The 22,045-nt window shown below is 32.6% G+C and overlaps 1 protein-coding gene across 21 annotated transcripts in view; it reads right to left on the reverse strand.

Annotated features, from left to right (window-relative positions):
* The window catches only part of LOC122629946 (potassium voltage-gated channel unc-103), a 130,215-nt gene that overhangs the window by 73,864 nt on the left and 34,306 nt on the right, over positions 1-22,045 (reverse strand). For 19 of the 21 annotated variants that reach the window (XM_043813927.1, XM_043813905.1, XM_043813969.1 and 16 more), the window contains 2 exons: positions 11,285-11,443; positions 5,320-5,470 (listed from right to left, as the gene is read on the reverse strand). In XM_043813927.1, the coding sequence (XP_043669862.1) occupies positions 5,320-5,470; positions 11,285-11,443 (310 nt within the window). The remainder of the gene's footprint in view (positions 1-5,319; positions 5,471-11,284; positions 11,444-22,045) is intronic. The other 2 variants (XM_043814056.1, XM_043814065.1) reach the window with 1 other exon arrangement.

Here is a 22,045-nt window from a genome sequence, read left to right on the forward strand (position 1 = left end):
GAAGAATAATTCGCAAGAAAAAAGGAGAAAGAGAAAAAATAAAGAGAAATAAATAAAATAAAATAAAAAAAATAATAAAAATAAAAATAATAATACAAAAACGATTATAATATAGTATCAGCTTTTTTTCCCATGAAAAGATCGCATCGAGATTAGTAAACTCGCAGTGAAGGTTCGTGATACCAAACCCCGATCGTTTCGTTCTCGCGTGTAAAGGCTAAGAGGAGCGGTAAATCGACCTTGAAGAGAGAAAGAGAAAAGCAGGTAGACAGACAAAGACAGAGAAATAGAAAGACACAGAGAGAGAGAGAGAAAGAGAGGAGAGTAAGAGAGAGAAAGACAGAGAGAGAGAGAGAGAGAGAGAGAGAGAGAGAGAGAGGAACTATCCTGTCTCCGGCAGTCGCTGTCTCCCTTCAAGGTCGTCCACCAGACAGTGCATCGCATTACTCTCTGTCGTTTTCCGTGGTTTCCACTTTCGAGGATAGTTTATGTCGCTTGTTCTCTCTCTCTTTCATCGTGTCGGCCTGTACATGACTATTCGTTTCTCAAATAAGTCAGAATATGGCAACGTTTCGCGATTTCGCTACCAGTCGGCCATTTTCAAAGATGTACAGAGAGAAAAAGAGAGAGAGAAAGTATTGAACTGAACGAACAATCGCGAGATATACAAAAATACGTTCGTCTACGTTTATTTACGCGAGTAAAATATTTTCGAGGACAAAAAATATTACTACTTATTGTTAAGATCAAAAGAATGCACGGACCGGAATACTTAGAATCGCATACCCAGTCCTTCTCCTTACGACTACCAGGAAAATTATCTCACGAGGGAACTCATGACGTCGCATTAACCCTTCCTCTCCATCCCTGTGCACCGTAATACACTGTCACTCTACGTCACCACTTATGTACACTACGTACTTGCATCACGTGACATGAGTTATACCTTACGATACGTCTCGTCGCGTCTCTAATCTGACCTAATCCTAATTACTACTACTATTACTAGTACTACTACTACTACTACTACTACTACTACTACAATTACTTTTTTTTACTACTACTATTTTTGCCCCAACTACCATCCGATTTTTTGTCCCTTTTATCTCTAATGACACAGGGATAAGAACCCTTGAAACCCTACTTATCCGATACTGTAAGGTTGTGGAAGACGATCCCTACCATTTGACACCATCATACGTCATGAGTAGCATGTTTTTGTCTCTAATGAGACTAATATAGGCTCTACACTATACTAAAGTTCACCAGTCAGTCGATCGACTATCATTAGATTAATGGAAATATACGAGCGCGTTTAAAATTTAATTCGGGATGATAATAGAGGTAGGAGGGGGAGTAGCCAAGGAAGCCGACTTTGCTTCGTCAATTCTTGGAATTTTCTAATGAAATTTTCATAGAATATTCTTAGAACATTCTTCGCGTTTACAAAAAAATAAATACCTTCTTTGGGTGTGGTTTCGTTTGATATCGTTGATGAGACTAAACAACGTCAGAGACGCCATAGTAACATAAACAATTTTACCAATTGATGAAAAAAATAATACAGCCTGCGAGATATAATAAATTGTTCAATTTTTGATTTAGATCATTCGTCTAGATTCGTCTTGTTCCAAAATGACTATATATCCCAGATGTCGTTTATTGAAACAACAAATATCACCGAAAACATGTTTGTCTTTTTCGTCGGCTCGATCACAACAGAGTGGTAAACAAAATTTGTTCTTTTGGCATATCCAAATATACCATGTATGTATCTATTTTTTACCATCTGGATTGAATTCTTTTTCATTGCATGTACTTTTATGTACGATAATTCTCAATGTTTAGAAACAGAAATATAAATAATAAATATCTAAATCACATCCCGAAGAAATACATCGAAACCGGATCTAACTCTATGTTAATGATCGAACGACATATACGATAAAATGAATTGAAACGCAAGAGTAATATTTGAAATCGAAAGTGACAATATTTTCGTTGAATAAATGACGTATACGCTTTTGTCGAAGGGATTGTTTAAAATTTATTCAAACTTATTATACGAGGATTACATACATTACGAAACGCAATTTCCTTGATCGGTATAATGAAAGGAAGGAAGAGAAGAAAAAAAAAGAAAAGAAAGAGAGAGAGAGAGAGAGAGGAGAGAAAAAAAGAAAAAAAAGAAAGAAAGAAAGAAAGAAAGGTGATGATACCGAAGGTAGAAAGGGGAGGAAGACGAAAGGAAGGGGTCAAACGATCGCGAAAGTTTAAGAATCGCGCGCAAGGATAAAGTGGATAGAAAAGCGATAGTTGAAGTTGGGAGGTCAGTAGTGGTTAGATTGCTCGCTCGATTGGAATCGTTTTAGCACAATGGACGGATTCGGAATTGCTCCCGAACGAAGAATATCCGATCGATCAATCGCATCGTCCCACGGAAATTAGTTCCGCGGAACGAAGAATCGTGTTGGAGACACAAAGGCTCAACTGGCTATGAAAGAGAGTGAAAGAGAGAGTGAAGGAAAGAGAGAGAGAGAGAGAGAGAGAGAGAGAGAGAGATTCTTAACGTCAGTTAGCGGAGCTTCAAAATCGACAAGTAAAAAATCGTCGAGCGTTACGAATCGTCGGATCATAAAAAAAAAAAAAAAATGTTGGCTCGATTTGACAAAAATTGTCTACGTATTTCGTAGCTGTTTTAGAATAACGAAAAATATTTTCATTAAATTCGATTAAATTTCATTCCGGTTTATTTATTTATTTATTTATTTATTTATTTATTTACTTATATAGAAAATGGAATGGTAGAAATCGTACTTATATAGAAAATAGATAGTTTGTAGAACAAATATCGAGATATAATAAATAAGGTGCTGCTTTTTTTTTTTTTTACTTTGTTTTTTTATTTTTTTCTTTTTTTCTTTTATCAGACAATACGTAATATAATCAATCATTAATTACCTATTTCACGTAATTCAATATTTAAAAAAAAATGATGAAAAAATGTAATTTTCTTCGTTTGATATCGGTGCTAACATTCGATTCATTTCAATTTCTTTTTCCTCTTTTTTTAATCATTTTTCTCGATATTTGACTACAAAATGAATGAAAATAAATATAATTAACGTTGATTCATACTACACCTACGATCGAACTTCGATCATGGCTGGAATAAAATGAAAAAAATTAGACCGTGCAATTTGCTTGATTAAAATTTCTTTCTTTAATCCCATCCCACTCCCCTCCCCCTTGATTTTATCTGTCGTAAAAAAAAAAAGAGAAAGAAAGAAGAAAAAAAAAGAAAAAAAAAAAGAAAAAGAGAGTATACGTTAACGTTTTCTCCCTTTTATTTTGTAGTCGAATTAATTTTTCTTTCCTCGAATACTCCTCCTCCATTTCTCGCCCCTCTCCGCCACCTCTTAAAATTGTATCGAGCACGTTTCTCCTACGGAATTAGGACTTTCGTGAAAATTAGAACGACTGGTTTAAGTTTTCAGTGGCTTACTTCCTGGTTCGTTCGGTCGCACCGTTCATTTCGAAATCCAATCGCAATTTTCGTCCGACGCGCGTTACATACCGAATCTTGGATCGAATGTTTTATTCGAGAACTAGATTCGAGTAATCTTCTAGTTCGAGCACGGCTTTATTATCGATCCTTTAACATAACTAGAAATATCCTAATATAATTTTCGTACTTTAAAATAATGAATCTTTCTAATGTATAGAAGGTAATGTTCGTATTTAAACAAATCGATGATCGATACGTCGACGAACGTACATAACGTTAAATATTTGTCGACGATTCGTCAAGAATATTATTATTTGGAGGAATGAGAGGAAGGGAGGGAAGAGGAAAACGAAACTTTGCGATAGAAAAAGATTGGAAAAAGATAGAAACTTTCTCGAGGCCACATATCCGAAGAAAATTGGATTACCTTTTGTTTTATGATCCTACCTTTCTATCTATCTATCTATCTGTCTTTCCTTTTTTCTCTGTATGTGTAAATGTATGTGTGTGTGTGTGTGTATATATACTTTACTTTGCAGCCTTACATACGTTGGACATACACCTGGGAAAACGTGAAAAAAATCCTATGCCACTCTAGCGAGTTAGTTATTAAGATTATATTTCTATCTACATTGAAAGAAACGACGTAGATATATAATAGCATACGTTGCAATTCTTCAAGATGAGATAATAAAAGATTAAAAAAGTGATTAAATAATATAAGTAAGCTCGCGCTGTGTAAAAGGCCATATGGTTTAATAATAATTAATTAATATCGTTTCAAGAAACGATACGATCAAATATCTCCGATATCCTATTGATTTTATAAACAAATTTTTCGAATAAAACTTGTGTTAACTTATGTGGATTACAAAAGATAATTTAATACGTATCGCCGCCATATTTTGTAGATGAAAATTGTAATCTTCTTCTTTTTTTTTTTTTTTTTTTTTATACATCGATATATTCGACCTAACAAGAAAATTTATAGGGAACATCGATGCGGATCCAACGAATATAATTGCGGTTTATCTTTTCATTCGATATTTCATCGAGTTAGGACGCCTTGAGGTTTAACGAACTATGAAATTGCAAAATATTGTTCTTCGTGACTACTGAACGACTGATTAAAACTTCGAAAATGTATGTAATAAAAAAGAGAGAAAAAAGAAAAAGAAAAAGAGAGAGAGAAAAATTGATTGATTATAAATTGGTTATTAAATGTTAACAAGAAAATTGCGATTACAGTACAGTTCGTTAATCTTCGATGTAACGATTAAAGCTCGATGAAGTATCAATGAAAATTTATACCTTCAGGCGTTCGTCGTCCGACTCCTACAGATATTTTCTACGATTTATTTCTTTGACTTTTGATATATCAATCGATTTTCATTGAAGAAACAAAAATACAAAAAAAAAAAAAAAAGAAAAAATTATTTACCAATCTCGTATCTTCCATAAGAGCATCTTCTCTCTATCGAAAATAACTACGATACTGTTATTAAATTCCTTTTCTCTGTCACTCAAGGCCAACCCTTCGAAACTTACTCTTTTATTCGAAACGTTCCTTTGCAAAATCTATTTGGAACGGAGATATTTGGTTAAAAAAAAAAAGAAAGAAAAAAAGAAAGAAAAACGAGTCACCCTGCGTATAAAAAGAAAAGTAAAAAAAAAAAAAAGGCAAAAAGGAAAGAAGAAAAAGAAAAGAAAGGAGAAGAATAAAAAGGAAAGGAGGAGGAAGAAGAAGAAGAAGAAGAAGAAGAAGAAGAAGCTTTGGCTTATAAAATATGTCGTTTTCTGAGAGGACTTACCAGTTCTCAGAGGCGTCCTCGTCGAGGATGGTCCCATCCGCGACTCGATGAGGTAAGTTGCTCGTCGTTCTTGGCCGATTTCTGACCCTCGGTGGACCAACGACACCGGTCCTCGAGAGGCCAGCGCGAAAGGACGCCCTTGCCCTGTCGACTGCTCGAGTCAACGTCATTGAATCACATTAGTCACTGTTAGTAATACGAGCCTCTTATACAGGTTGTTCCACGTTAATCAAATATCATTTTGATAACTTCTCGAAATATTGACTTTAACGATAACCAAACCGACGTATAACAACAAAACGTTTTATATTATTATTCGAGGATTGACTATATACATACTAATGTATGTATTATATTTGCATTTCTCTTTTTTTTTTATTCGTTTAATTCATCAGTAATTTTTTCATACTCGAAAACGACCCTTTTGGTTTATTCAAATCTGTTTTTTAATAGTTTTAATAGTAGATATTCAGAGAGAGAGAGAGAGAGAGAGAGAGAGAGAGAGAGAGAGAGAGAGAGAGAGAGAGAGAGAGAGAGAGAGAGAGAGAGAGAAAGAGATGGAGAAAGAGGGAAAGAGAGAAAAGAAAAATATGATTTTATTCTTCAGCGCTTTGTAAAATAAAAAAAAAAGGAAGAAAAAAAAAGAAAAGAGACAAAAACGTAGACGATCATTGTATGTTATTCAAATTTTGCATCGTGTTAATAAAGCAAAGTTCTGTTTAATAGACCGAAACAAAAAGAATATATAAAGAAGGAAACAAAGGGATTGGCGATACTTTAGTCTTTTGAAGATTAGGAATAATAAATGATATTTTAAATAATACATTATACATGTGCTGTGACATTACTTCCTTTTTTTTTTTTTTTTTTTTGTTGAAATGATGCAACACGTACGTCTGTAACTTTGTCGTTAAAGTTAATATTTCCGTGGACCAGCCTGTACGTAACAATAGATCGAGGAGTTAGCGTGTTATTTCGGGGTATCCTCTTTCTACATACATACATACATACATACATACATACATACATACATACATACATACATACATACATACATACATACATACATACATACATAAATACACATACGTACGTATATACATATTTCTCTCTACTTAAAACTTCTCTCGTCGTGAATAGTCTCCTCGATTTGTCGATTAAACGAACCGTAGAAAAACTATTCAACGTTGGCTGCTATTATCCTTCTCGCTTATCGAATACGAGGTGGATACGTGGGCGAGAAATTGTAACGATCGTCGGTGGCCCGAAATTCTGAATATGTCAGATCGCTTACGAACGAATGAACGAATGAACGAACAAATGTTGGCAAAGAGGAAAATCAAATTCACGGGTTTGATATCGCGCCAAACATAAAGTCACTGAACCTTCGTAAAAATATAATACCAGACGAAATTATATACAAGATTGAAATTAATTCTCGGTCAACGTTAAACGGATATTATAAATATCTAAAGCACTCCTCGCCTTCGCCATCACTCTCCTCATTCACTCTTGTCTTCGATTTTCTTTATTGATAATAAAAGAAAATAAATACAAAAAAAAAAAAAACAAACAAACAATCGTACTCTTTCCATTTCGCATTTTCTTTTCTTACTTCGTCTTTTTAATATCTCAATAAAAATGATCGAATGACACAATAAGAAACAAAAAGAAAGAAAAAAGAATAAAAAAATTAAGAAAGTGAGAAAGAGGAAAAGAAAAAAAGAAAAGAAAACAAAAAGAAGACCAATCCGAACGGTTCTCTCTAGTTTCATTATATAACAGCAAGCGGCAATAATAAAACTTACGAAAGAAATTCGATAATAATAGGTTGTCTCATTTTCTCTCTCCAATCTATATATCTACGCGCAACGAGATATAGGTATTATATTGATCGTTTATTAAACGCCATATATAAGAGAGGCTCGCTATGTTCTTCTATTATCCAATAGTTATCAAAGATATCGCGTTATTTAACGACAGAGACTTTGGATTGATTGGCTCGTTTCTAAATAGTTCCCAACGGGATACCCCTGTGCGTTGAGAATAACGCGAATGGTTCTTATCGTGTCCGATAAGATGGTGTCTCGCCTCGCCTCCAATAATTGCGATCAATGAATCAAATATGAAAGAAAATGGAAGAAAGTATTCGTGACCTTGTTTTCCTTTATTTTTTATTTCTCATTTATTTTTCTTTTTATTTATTTTTTTTTTTATTTATCATTTGATCCCTTTTTTATAAACTTCTTCAACAGCTGCTACCCTTGTCTTAATCATGCTTAAAATATTTTTCTTCATTTATTTATTTATCTTTCATTTTTCTTTTCAATTTCCTTTTTTCTTTTTTTTTTTTTTATAGTCTTCTCATTCTTTTCCTTTCTGGAAGATGGCCGATCACACAAATCTTTCAAGACAAAGTACTACTAAGATACATAGATATACATATATATACATACATATATATATATATATATATATATATATATATATATACAGGATGGGTCAAAAGTTCCTTAATGACTTTGTATATCAATTATTCTTTTATAGACTCGTCATTAGACTTGCAAAACGATAGAAAAAGAAACAAAAAAAAAAGAAAAAGAAAGAAGAAACAGTAGTACTAACATATATTCTACAAAGAATAATTAATTTGTATTTTGAATCATCTGAAAACTTTTGTATCCGTCTATAGACTTTAGGTCTACCCTGCACATATATATAAATATATACATATATATATATATATGTATATATACGCGTGTATATAATTGTATTATATATAGAAGCAACTGCAATGAGGAAAACTAGCGAAATACGATGATATCGATCGAGTTCTATCGGACGCCTCGATGCGACGCCTCGACGAAGGATCGATCACGATGCAATGCTCGCAGTTTCGAGTGGAAGGACAAACGCTTACTACGTTGGATAGACCAAATAGCACTGGCACGATAGAATCAATTATATAATTAGAGTACTGCAACTGAGATATATGTATGTAATCGTACTTATGGTATTATCATATCTCGAAAACTTTCAATTTTGCCGTCTATGATATTTGCATAATTTAAAAGAAAATCATGACTGTCGACTACTTTATATATATATATATATATATATATATATATATATATATGTATATATGTAATGCTTCAAGCACGTTTTAAACTACAATTTTACTGGATATGCCATATTCAATAAAGTGAGTACACTTCTGATTCTCGACGTTCAAAATTATTAGATAAATTTTTTTCCCCTCGTCTTTTCCTTTACCTTTCTTCTCCTTTTTTATCCTTTTTCTTTCTTCTTTTTTTTTTTTTTTATTCAACACATTATTCAAGCTTTTCGATTTAAGAAGAAAAAAATTAACTGCCAGGAACGGGAGACGCGTTTATATTATATCACGTATACGAGAAATATGAGTTTTCGCGTTATGAATTCTCTACTTGAAGAATTCTTTTTCTTTTCTTCTTTTTTTTTTCTTTTTTTTTTTTTTTCTTTTTTTCTTTTCTTCTCTCTTTCCAATGATACACGATGATTCTTTTGGAAATTCTCAATGAACGAAAGATTAATTGCTAACGACTAGAAGATGTGTTGTTTTTGTTAAAAAAAAAAAAAAGAGAGAGAAGACACAAAAATAAACATCCGGTTTATATATGATATAAGAAAATTTATTAAAAAAAAAAAAAAAGAAAGAATGCATTTCTATCTATTCAAACGGTATTTGTATTAATTAATGGTAAATATTTTGTAAAATGAATGCTCGATAATATACGAATATTTCGATTAGTATTTATAAGAAGACATCAATAAGCAATATAAATACACGGTACAAATAATGAAGGGTCAGGATTGCATCTGAGTTCGTTAATAAATACTGACCGTCTATATAAAATATTAATGAATTATTACATTTAAAAATATTTACATCGACTAACAGTTTTTGTATTGATTGATCAAATACTGACCATTCATAAAACGTACTGACATTTTGTTATACATAATGACCATTTATATAAATTACTGATTAAAAATATTTACAAATACTGATCCGATGAATAATAAACCCAAAAAAAGAAAAAACAAGAAATGATTGTCCCTATCGGAAGAAGATTTTTTTCTATGTACATATACATTTAATTAAATAAAAAGATTAATAAGAAATAAATAAAAAAAAAAAAGAAAAAAAATAATCTTTAGACTAACTTCTGATGTACATACATAGTTCTAAACTTGTCGGTTGAAAAAAAAGAAAAAAATGAAAAAAAAAAAAAAGGAAAGAAAACTAAATGACATTCAGGATCGATCGATTAATCGCGTTGTCTCAACATCATGTTATGGTGGCTGAGGAGGAGGAAGGGGCTTGTGTGATAGGGAAGTAAGAAAACGACGTAAGATCGAAGAAGAAAGAAGAAGAAAGAATGAACAGAGAGAGAGAGAGAGAGAGAGAGAGAGAGAGAGAGAGAGAGAGAGAGAAAGACAGAGAGAGTTTGTCGAGGCGACGCGACGTTAGCTATGCCTATAGCTTCCTATCCGAGGGCATAACATTTATTATCGGGTCAGGGTTAACCGTTAGGCGTGCCACACACATTCAACCGACTACTCCGTACCGCGGCTATCTAAAAATAGTTTTAGCGAACGACTCCAGATATAAAAGCTGACGACGTGTCCCTTCCTAGCTTGGATTAGATGCACGTCTATAATATATGTACAAATAATATAAATATATATATATATATATATATATAAAAGTGTATATATGTGAATGTGTGTACGCGTATCTATAATGTATTTATATATAATATACATATATGTTTGTGTGTAAATTATTATATGCATACGTATACTTGTACAAAATTATTATATATCTATATATATGTAGGTACTTATGTGTGTGATGCGCATCTTCGATGTGTACAAATAATAAATGTGTGTGCGTGTAAATGTGTACAGACTTATATACACAGTGTGTGTGTGTGTGTGTGTGTGTATGTGCAAGTTTTATGTATCTATGTGTCTATCTACCTATCTAAGTACTATATGTACAAAAGAGCGTGCGAGCATAAACGTTCGCATAGAATACCCCCTCGTAAACTCCGCAAGATCCCAGTTAGACTCATTATGCGGCTAAATCCTGACCCCGATTTCTCGATCATAATAACGATCGTTACGACTATGACGACAGTCGACAGTTATGCCACTTGATAGTGTCTTACATCTTTGAAGAAACTCGGAAGATTCGTCTCGATCAACCTACCCCCTCTATATCCATCCCCCTAATCCCATCCCCTATCCCAATCGTCAGAAAATCGTTAAGAAAAATTCGTTATGGATATTACAATATCTAAAATTTTTCAGTGAGTTCGACAATATATAGATTAAAATCTAATGAATTCGAAAGTATTTTTTTTTCATTAAAAATAAAACGTCAATAATAAAAATGAAAGGATTCTAGGATTCTAAGAATATAATATTAAAATTGTGGATGCTTAAACATTATAACATTAAAATTACGGCTATAAGTGTATTAAAAATATTTATCGTTATGGAAGATAAATATTTTACTGTATCTTTCATTATTAATTTATTTTCAATCTGATTTCCAAGATTAAAGAGAATTATATATCGAAATATTTCTTAGTTAGAAGAAGATAGATATATCTATTTTCTACGTTGCCATTTACTTAATCAGTATTTTTATTAATTCATAATAATTATTTTATAAAACAAATGGTCAATATATATATATATATATAATTTAGTATCAAAGTTGTATCACTCATATTACATACTAATATCTTATTAATAAATATTGACCATTAATTTTAAAATACTTACCAAATACTTAAAAATACCGATCCGATAAATAGCCATATATTTTCTATTCGACGTTAATTCGATTAACATACATTACAGACAGATAGATAAGTAGATAAATAATAGAGAAAAAAAGTTTGGTACTTACAGCGCGTAACAAGCCTGTTGTTGGCCTGACTCGGTGGTGGAATCGCAGCTTGTGGTGGAGGCTGTGAGCTCAGATCCTCGAAGTTTATGATTTGCAGGCAAATATCGTCCACCTCGCTCCTTATCAATGCTATCACCTCGCTGCAGAGGAATTTGGTTCCTAATAAAAATGCAGACAAAAAATTTTAATCGATTGAAAAAAAAAAGAAAGAAGAAAAGAAATAATGTTAACAAATACTTCGACAAGTCAGATTAATTTCGCAAAAATCATAATAACGTTCGTAATCTTTTTATATAATATAGTAGATTTTTATTTCCATAACTTTTATATTTGACTTTTATCTTTTATCATGGAATGGGTATAATCTGAATTTTCCTTTTTTTTTTTGTTAATTTCAAAAATGTTTTAAATAAAATTTATAAAAAATTGATCGCCGATATAAGCCGATGATCATTAATGATACCTATATACATAATTATATTATATATTATATATTATATAATTAATGTAATTTTACTATGTATTTTTTAAAAACTTCTTTATCATTCTCTTTTTTCTTCGTTTTTACTATCTTCTATACTTATTCAATTCACGTTAAGCGCCAAACCCAATTTCATAGAAATTATAATAACATAACTTTTAGTATACTTGATACATAAAAGATAAAGAATAATTTCATTCTCGTAAGACTCGCTTCGTTAGATTTTCTTCGCACTTAATAGGTATTAGAATTTCAATCATTTAAAATCTTTACGAAGAAGAAATTTTCATAAACCTTATTTTAAAAATGAAATTACGTTTCACCGAAAAACGATCGTGAGAATTCAACGTACGTTAATCGATCGTTCATTTTCTTTTCTTTTTCTTTCTTTTCTTTTTTTATCTTCGCTCCCTTCTTTTCTTCTCTATTTATTTTCTTTTTCTTTCTCTTTTCGTTTTTCTACGATTAACGTAGGCGACGACCCGTATCGAATGCGTGTCAAGGCCGATACCGATCCGGCGAGCGCGGCGCGTCGACAAATTTATATCCGTGGGAAGTTGGTGTCGCGTCGTTCCTTGATTCTGATTGTCGTTTATTGAAGAGAGACAGAGGTATATCGTGAACGTGCGGCACCCGATAAATAACCAGCGATTACGTTCAACGAGCCATTCTTTTCATAGACACGAAAGCTAGTAAACGTCTGATTCGAAAATTAGCGTACATGTACCTATATTATATACCTATATTATATATATATATATATATATATACATACAGGCATATATACACACATGTATATACATATATATATAATATAATATAAAATGGTATATTGTATATATTTGCGTGTATATATATCTATATGTATAGATAGGTATATCCACCTATAATATAAACCATATATATATATATATATTGACTATTACTCCGTATATATATATATAGTATATAGTATGTATAGTATGAAGTATATAGTGTGAATACGATGTGTATATGTATATATATATATATATATCCATCTATAATATAAACCCTATATATATATAGAATCGACAAAAAGTTCCTAGATGAGTCAAAAGTTTTTAAATGACTTTAAAAATCAATTACTCTTTTTCGCAACTCTTTGGACTCATAGTTATGCTGGCACTTTTACAATCTGATAAAAAAGAAGAGAGGAAGAAAAAAATTAGCCTAAAAAGTCACGAAAAAGATTAATCGATTTGTAAAATGATTTAGGAACTATTGACCCAGCATGTACATATATACATACATACATATACATTGTTCGAAACGTATCAACTTACATACATACATATGTACATAGTTGTTGAAGGGAAACGACTCCCTAGTAAAACGTTGAAACTCGCTATAAAGAATCTTTGGCGGTAGGCCAAAGATTTTTGTATTTTCCAGTAGTAGTTAAAGAAACGACAAAACTGCGGAGTCGTAAAGTCAACGGATATCGTCTTTGACGAAAAACCGAGATAACAACGATTAATCCTTTATTCAAAAGTAACTTTCGAAACGTTTTGAACGACCTACTATCGACTCTGATGATTAAATATTGATATGATGTTCAAGCTTAAATACCAGACGTTAATTAAGGTGCAGATTACTTTGGTACAATATTCAAAATGTAGTTTAGTTATAATACATACATGCATACATACATACGTACATACGTACGTATATATATACTGTAAGTACATACAGATTTAATCATATGGAAAAATAAGTCTGTTCTTTTTAAAGATACGATAAAATTTCGTTTAAAGAAATCGTACTCTATAGAGATGTCTATAATATGGTAGTAACAATTTTTTCTTTTTCTAAGTAAAGGACATATCAAGGTTGACAAAGGTTTTTTTTTTTATAAAATCATATGTTTTACGATAGCGTCGGTCGATATTTTTCTTAATGAAAAAGAAAAAAAAAAACAGAAAAATAGAATTAATCGTACGTTTGAAAAATTATTTTATTAATTTAGGAGATATTTCAATTTAAATGCCTCTGAGAAATCCTGCGGATTTCATACTACTACTAAAATGTAGTAAGTAAATAGCAGTAGTAAGGGTAGTAGTAAGTAAATGGTAGTAATGAGCGAGCGATGGTTTCTTAGCTTACCTTGCATCATTATTACGCGCTTATTTTGCCCTTACTCCGTGTTTATTTTACGCCTAAATTACTATATTAACCGCAGAAGGTCTATTTGAATAACTATATAATTATTGATTACGTTAAAAAATAAATATACGTTGTTACGTACGTACATATGTAAGTTAAGAATTTATTAAAATAAAACGATATTAGTTCATAACGAAAAATTCTCGTAGTTCCATTATCTTATCGATCAATTCGATCCAATCGTTTTATCGTCGTAAGATTCTTTAAAAAAAAAAAAAAAAAAAAAGAAAGAAAGAAAAAAGAAACGATAGAAGATAGGTACTTAACAATTTGCAAATCAAACGTATATTTTCGATCGAAGATTAGAACTAACGCGTATCGTCGCATAATATCGAATAATCAATATTTTTAGTTACCGCTAGAAATGAAAAGAAAGAAGGAAGAACAAAATAAAGGAAAAATAAGGAAAATAAAGGAAATGAAGAAAAGAAAAATATTCGCGCGAGAGAACGTAAGCAGGATAAAAAATCTCTCGACGACATTTCTCGAAGAGTTGATTTATTAAAAAATAAAATTTGTCAATCCCAATCGTATTACTATCTAATTATCTATCAATTCATCTATCCACATTAACCTTATTACATACAACAAAGAGAGACATATTTTGTAGCGGTCGTCGACACGTCGCTTTTCAAACTGCTACCGGCTACTCGTGGTCTTGTTTTCAAGGTCGAACTCACGGCTCGTCGAGCACGATCGTGTGTCGCGTCTAAGAGAAGGTGACGAAGAAAGACGGAAAATGGTGAAAACGTCACGAATGAACAGGTCTACTTCTCTCTCTCTCTCTCTTTCTCATACACACACACACACACTCTTTCTCTCTATCTATCTATCTATCTACCTATCTATCTATCTCTCTTCTTTCCTTTTCTTTTTTTTATCTTCATCGAAGAAGCTAATTGGGTACGCGGTTTACGAGTCAAGGTACCTTGGACGTGTTCCAGAAGAGATCGACAAAAGGAAAGTATGTCTCGTACGAAAATGTGGCTCGCAAAGCAACCTTCGGATTCTCGATCCAAAGTGTTAGTTGTGCTAGAGTGAAAGAGATAGAGAGGAAAGAAGTGGCGGACGTGAAGGTGGTGGAGAAGGTGGAGGTAGAAGTAGTGGTAGAAGAGGAGGAAGAGGACAAGGGGGTTGCTCGTAGCTCCGGTTGCGCAATCTTCGAAGATGGAAAACACACTGCTGTGTGTTACGACGTAATCGCACGGGCAAGCGTGCCAAGAGTGCCATCGGCCACCTGGATGGTCGATGGAGAACGTCATCGTCGAGTAGGATCAACATTCGCGATACGATCCATACGGATCAAAAGATGGACGCGAATTTTACTGCACATTGTAGATAGATACTTCACGCGCAAGCGCACGCGCATCGATCATTATGTTATTAAAGTTTATCGATAAGTTTTCTTTTTTACATTTCTATCGGCCTCGACGATATATAATATAATATTATTATTCTTGACGAACGGTGTTCGTTTCGAAGTTTCATCAGTTTAACGTTATTATGCGGAAAATGATATCTCATATATCGCTTATGATCATCAATTTCGTTCGGATCGAGATTATTATTCGGAAAAAAGAGAAATAAATAAATAAGTAAATAAAGTAGGAATAAAAATGAATGCACAAATCAAATAATAGGAAATAATACCGTTGTTACGTACTGGAATTAATAATTCATTAACGATGTTATACCCTCGATCGACATGCACGAATCAAGATTATTGGAAAGAAGTAAAAAAAAAAAAAAAAAGAAGAGAGAGAGAGAGAGAGAAAGAAAAGAAATAAAAGTGAATCATACACTGTCAATTTAATTAACGATCTTATTTCTATTATTATCTAACATTAAAATCTTTCGCGCAAATCTCGATGAGGCAAAAAAGAAAAAAGAAAAAAAAAAAAAAAAGAAAGAAGAAGTAGAAAAAAGAAGAAAAGACCTTTGAAATTTTTCTCCGATAAAAATACGACTCGTCCTTGTACAAATAATTGCATGCTAAATAAAACACAAAAAGGCTTTCGGCGGATCTAATATTCCATTTTAAGTATCTGCGAGAATGATGAAAGGAAAAAAGGAAAAAAAGAAAAAGAGAGAAAAGAAAAAAGAACGGAAAAGAGAAAAAATAAGAAATAGACTTAACTGTTGTCTCCAATTAGAATAGGGTATAGTTGTTAGAAGAAACACACACGATGGTTACAATGTGGTATCTTCGTGGTAACGTCACAGCTGGCTGTCCTATCGATCCGTACATGCTTTCTCGCTCTATGCCTATCTATTTGTGCTTTTTTCTCTTTCTCTCTCTCTCTCTCTCTCTCTCTCTCTCTCTCTCTCTCTCTCTCTCTCTCTCTCTCTCTGTCTTTGTGTCCACGAAGTCACGCACGGAACAGGTCACGCAATGACAACAGGCTTCCGTACCAAATTTCGAACGCGTAGGAACGACGACCTTCGATTCTTTCTTTTATAGCTTTTCTTTCTCTTTCATTTCATTTCATTTCTTTTCGTTTCTTTTCCTTTTTCTTTCTTTCCTTTTTTCTTTTCTTTTCTTGTTTTATACGTTACTCGCGTTACACCGAATACCCGTTTAACAAATACATTTTATATTTTTATATTATTTCTTCTTTTTTTTCTATCAATGAATCAAAGTATTTCGTTCAGCGTCCAAGTTTTCTCATCCCCGTCAATCTTAATTAATTCGAATGATTTAGAAAACTGAAATATATATATATATATATATATATATCGTTGATACTCGACGAGAAAATTATATCAATTTGTTTTTATCTTTCTTTTTAAATATTATTATTAAGTATCGATATGATAAATATATAGGTCGACGGAAATTTTTTTCTCGTTTCTTCTTTTTTTTATTGTTTCTTTTTTTTTCATTCTTTTTTTTTTTTTTTCGTTCAATCTGATAAATGCGCCTCCGTGTTCTAATTTTTTCTCCGTGTCCTATTTTTTCATTCTCTACTGAAGTTTTTTTTACATCGATGTTGTATCTTTATGCCTTTTATTTTTCTCCAGTTAGAATTGATAGAAATCTTTCTTAAATTTGAGATCATCGATCTCGTGGAAAATTTCGATATTCTTTGGATAAAGGATTCACGGCCACTACGTATGATATCCACGATCATGGCCCATTTCCAAGTCGGCGTCGGAAAGCGATAATCCTCGAACATTAAACCGTATTACCAATAACAGAGCTTTCCACTTCGACGCGAGCACAGATAAAAGAACGGAAACAGTGGCTATGCTTTTTATCGAAGAACTTTTTTGGAGGTATAGACTTTTCATACTGTGTACTATAATACATACGTCTGTGTGAGTGATAGATAGCGAGATATCATGCTAGGAGAGAGAGAGAGAGAAAGAGAGAGAGAGAGAGAGAGAGAGAAGAAAAAAGAAGAAAGAAGAATTAGAAGAAAAAATAGGATGACAGAGAGAGATGAGAGGGGAGAGAGAGAGAGAGAGAGATAGAAAAAAATTAAAAAAAAAATTGTACTCCGAGATAATATAATATTATTAAAGATTAAAGATCAAAAGAGAAGAGAATGTTATAATTAAAAAAGAAAAAAAAAACAGAATGAGAAAGAGAGAGAGAAAGAGAGAAGAGGAATAAAAAAAAATGATATATTATAATATTATTAATGATATAAAATATCGACAAAGAAAAGAAAGATCGAGTTTGGTCGACGGAACAAACTTCGGTCGACGAAAGAAAATGAAATAATTTTTACGAGAAAAGTGAAACAATCTCGTGAACAGCTCGCTATTAATCAGTACGTAATATTATAGAGCGAACGCACGTGCACGCAGGCGCGTTGGTCACGCACACGCGCACACGCACGACATTCCAACGTAATTATCGCAACGTAATTAGCTCGGGGTTGCCACGCACGAGTTAACCCGAAGTACCACCAGACTGAACTAGACGTATCACGAAAATAACGTCGTATGAAATTGTTCTCCTCTACGTTATGAATAGAAATTTTCATATGTATGTATGTATGTATGTATGTATGTATGTATGTATGTATGTATGTATGTATGTATATTATAACGACGATTTATAATGAGAAACATTTGAATTTAATTAGAATTTAATGTTTATTTCGTACTTAAATTTATTGTAAATAACGTAAATGAAAATAAAGGAAAGATTGTGAGAATAAAGAGAAAGAAAAAGAAAAAGAGAAAGAGAGAGTGAATAAGTGAGTGAGAGAGAGAGAGAGAGAGAAATATGAATGACAAGGTGTTAACAATAAACCCAAAAGTCCTTTGAACGACCGACTTAATTATCAGCAACGAAGTAACCACGAGTGAAGTACCAGAGACGAGTACTCTCTCTTTGTTCTGACCTCATTAGGTCTTCCTTGTTTAACTTCCAGGTCATACAGAAGGGTCGCGAAGAATCCGAATGAAAAGAAAAAAAAAAGAAGAAGAAGGAGAAGAAAAAAAGGGAGGAAGAAATGACGTTAATTAAGACTATGCCGGTAGAATAGCTAGGGTGAATAGTCGAGTGGATAAGCAACTAATTCTAATCCATAAATTTTTTTTCTTACTCCCATAATCACGGTTAATGGAAAAAAAAAAGAAAAAAAGAAAAGGAGAAGAAAGTAAGAGAGAGAGAGAGAGAGAGAGAGAGAGAGAAACAGGGTTATCTTCAATCTTAATAAGATTATCATATTAGGTACGATTATTTGCTTTTGTTTTAATTTTTTGTTTGTTTGTTCGTTCGTTCGCTTTTTTCTTTTTTTTTTTTTTAACATTTGCAAGACAAGGATCATAGAGAAAAAAAGAATCATGTAGTGCTAAGTGCTCTTTGATGAGCAAACGAATGTTGACCTCTCTTCGAAGGGCCATACCGATCTACTAATAGAGAAAAAAAAGTAGTGTGAAAGTGTGTGGGTGTAAAAAAAGTAAGAGTGACAGAGACCGAGACAGACAGACAAAGAGAGAGAGAGAGAGAGAGACAAGTAGTAGACGTATCGGAGCAAATCGAAAAGAGACGCAAGTTGATGGTTCGCAAAATAGAGGAGATGCCGTGGAATCTCGAGGACACTCGCTTTGTTCCAGTCGAGTGGTCTGAGTCTCGTTAGGTCCTTGTGCCCAGTGGCTCTCAGTCGGCAAGTTTGGAAGGTCGAGAAAAAGTAGAGAAAGAAGAAAAGAGAAAGAGAAAGAAGGGTTGTGCACCCTTCGAGGGGGTTGAACGCACCGACTTGACAGCCCGTTCGGTGTGCACTTTATCTATATCACTCTCTCTCTCTCTCTCTCTCTCTCTTTCTCTCTTTCTCTCTCTAGTAAAAATAAGAAAAGAACAAGTGCTCTCGAATGCACTTTCATATCGACCAACTAGTCTCTAGAATTTCTTCAGCAATTTCTTCAACAGAAAGAATCCAGTAATCCTCCTTTCAAAGAAAAACTATCGGCTAACTTTTTTCTCAAACTATCTTACATTGCTATTCCTAAAAATATTGATAGAAAGAAAGAAAGAAAGAGAAAGAAAGAGAGATTTTGCAAAACGAAAGGGAAATGAATTATCTTCAAAAAAAAAAAAAAAAAAAAAAAAAGAAAAAAACCTTCGAATAAATTCGAACTAGGTATTTAAGTGAATCTTCGATAATTTTTATAAACAGTTAAATCGTACGAGATACTTCGTAAGTTAATATTATTCTTTGAGTTAACGTTTTGCGAAATGACTACGTTCTTTCTTCGTTGAGCGAAGAAGATAAAGAGAGAAAGAGAAAGAAAGAGAGAGAGAAAGAGAGAGAGAGAGAGAAAGAGATTCTAGTAGTCTGTGTCTATTTCGAGAATACGACGTGCAGACACCGATAAACTCGTCTTGATATTTCTAGAATCTCCGTTCTATATCTTCTTCTTGATTTTTCTTTTCGTCTTGAAAAGATTTGAAAAGTACAAAGAGATAGTAAATCTGTAATATTTGGAACTTTAGTATTTTCTTATATATCTACCTACCTAATTCGTTCTTGTAATAAGTTTCTCGCGTGATCAAAGGAAGAGTAAAAGTTTTCTAATAAATCGCACGTGCCTCTAGTATTAGAAAAAGAGAGAGAAAAAGAAAGGGAAAGAGAGAGGGAGAGGGAGAAAGATAAAGAGAAAGAGAAAGAAAGAGAAAAATAAAAAGATAGAAAGAAGATAAACGAGTGAAGAAACGTGTGTGAAAACGAACAGTGGTAAGAACCGTTACGATCGATGAAAACATCGTTGAACGTCGTCGACTATTATCGGTTACATATGTATGTATGTATATACGTATGTATGTATGTATGCATATACATATATATATGCACTATGTGAGAATGACTAAAAGTAATAAAAAGTGTAACAAAGTGTTAGAATGAATGTTTTATGAGTGATAAACGTATGAATGGATGGATGCGTGTTGACTCTAACAAGTAAACTAAAAACTACCTCTAATTTCCCCTGATATAACGTGTATATAATTCGTATACCTGTATTTTAGGAGGAAGATAACAAAAAAAAAGGGGGCACACCCTAAGTGATATACAAAAATGATACGTAATATGTAAAAAGTTTAACTTCGGAGAAAGCGATATGGAAATTTTATTACTTGAGATAACGAATGTGTTAAGATGAATTAAATATAAATATTTCGATTTATTTTTGTATTACATTTTTCTATTTTCTTTTTCTGTTTTTCCTTTTTTTTTCTATAACATAGACTTATACATGATTTGGAAAATAACGAAATTTCTTGATCTTTTAAATATCTCAGATTATGTCAATACTAATAAATATATAATTATTAAATTATATATTTATTAGTATTTCTCTTTTTTTACTTTCTCTTTTATTACTTTCTCTCTCTCTCTCTCTCTCTCTATCTATCTTTCTCTTCTCCCCTTATTTTCATATATTAAATTATTATAATGTTATGTATTACATTGAAGTTTCCTAATGAAATTTTAATCCTTTAAACTTTCAAATGTGGGTGTATATATATATATAATTATCTATTAAAGTTTCCTAATGAAATTTTAATTTTAATCCTTTTAAAGTTTCATATATATATATTTCATATATATATATACAGTTGTTTAACACACAGACAAAAGTATTGATAGATTGTATATGTAACGCGCGTGCGAAAAAAGAAGGACACGGAATTTGATAATACGCAAGGAGGCGAAGATAGCCAAATGAGTTTCTAAAATCGTCACACGTTAGGACGGAGCAGAAGCTATAAATAAGCACCCCCATCGTGTGCTAAGCGTATCCGAAAATACCATGAGTCTGCTAATACTAACGTACGAGTCCGATTTACGCGTGGCCCTTCCTGATCCAGCCACTTTAGGTTACACAATGACCTTGTATACGACTCACCTGATTGACGAGCCAATGGCGTTCGTCGTCTCCTCTATCTTTTTTCTCTCTTTCTTTCTCTCTCACTTCCTCTCTCTTTCACCCTCTCTTTCTCTTGTCCTATCTCTTTCTATCTAAAGATTCATCTTTTCTAACAGTCACTGACCTACCTAACGTTTATCGAATATCTTCCAATAAATTAACGATTACTATAGTTTCGTGAAACTGATTGAATAACAGAAAGAGAGAGAGAGAGAGAGAGAGAGAGAGAGAGAGAGAAAGAGAGAGAAAGAGATGTATAGACAGATACAATGTTATTAATATTAAATAACAAGGTAATATAATAAGGACAGATATGAAAATATCTTATATAATATTTCACGAAATTTGTTAACACCTTGTCAAAAAATGTTCGTACAACCGAGGTAACTACGCTCGAGTTTACCTTTCATAATTTTTGCATGGTATTCCCGCTTCCTGCCTCTCGCCGCCTACCACCCCATTAGGGAATACGCTCTTTTTCCATCTCTCTACGCGAAATTGCCATCTCATATTCGTATAAAAGAAAATTAGTCTGAAACTTATCCTCCACGTTTATAAACGCATACACCCCATTCGTACGAGCTACGTTAAATATTTGTTCGAGAATAAATGTGGAAGATTAAATTTTCAAAAGTAAAGATCTCGTGACTTTCGATCATTGGTAAAAGTTGAGATAGGAAAGAGGAAGGATGGAAACGGATAGAGAGAAAGAG

This window comes from Vespula pensylvanica, chromosome 1 (assembly GCF_014466175.1).
Source record: "Vespula pensylvanica isolate Volc-1 chromosome 1, ASM1446617v1, whole genome shotgun sequence".
Lineage (NCBI taxonomy): Eukaryota > Metazoa > Arthropoda > Insecta > Hymenoptera > Vespidae > Vespula > Vespula pensylvanica.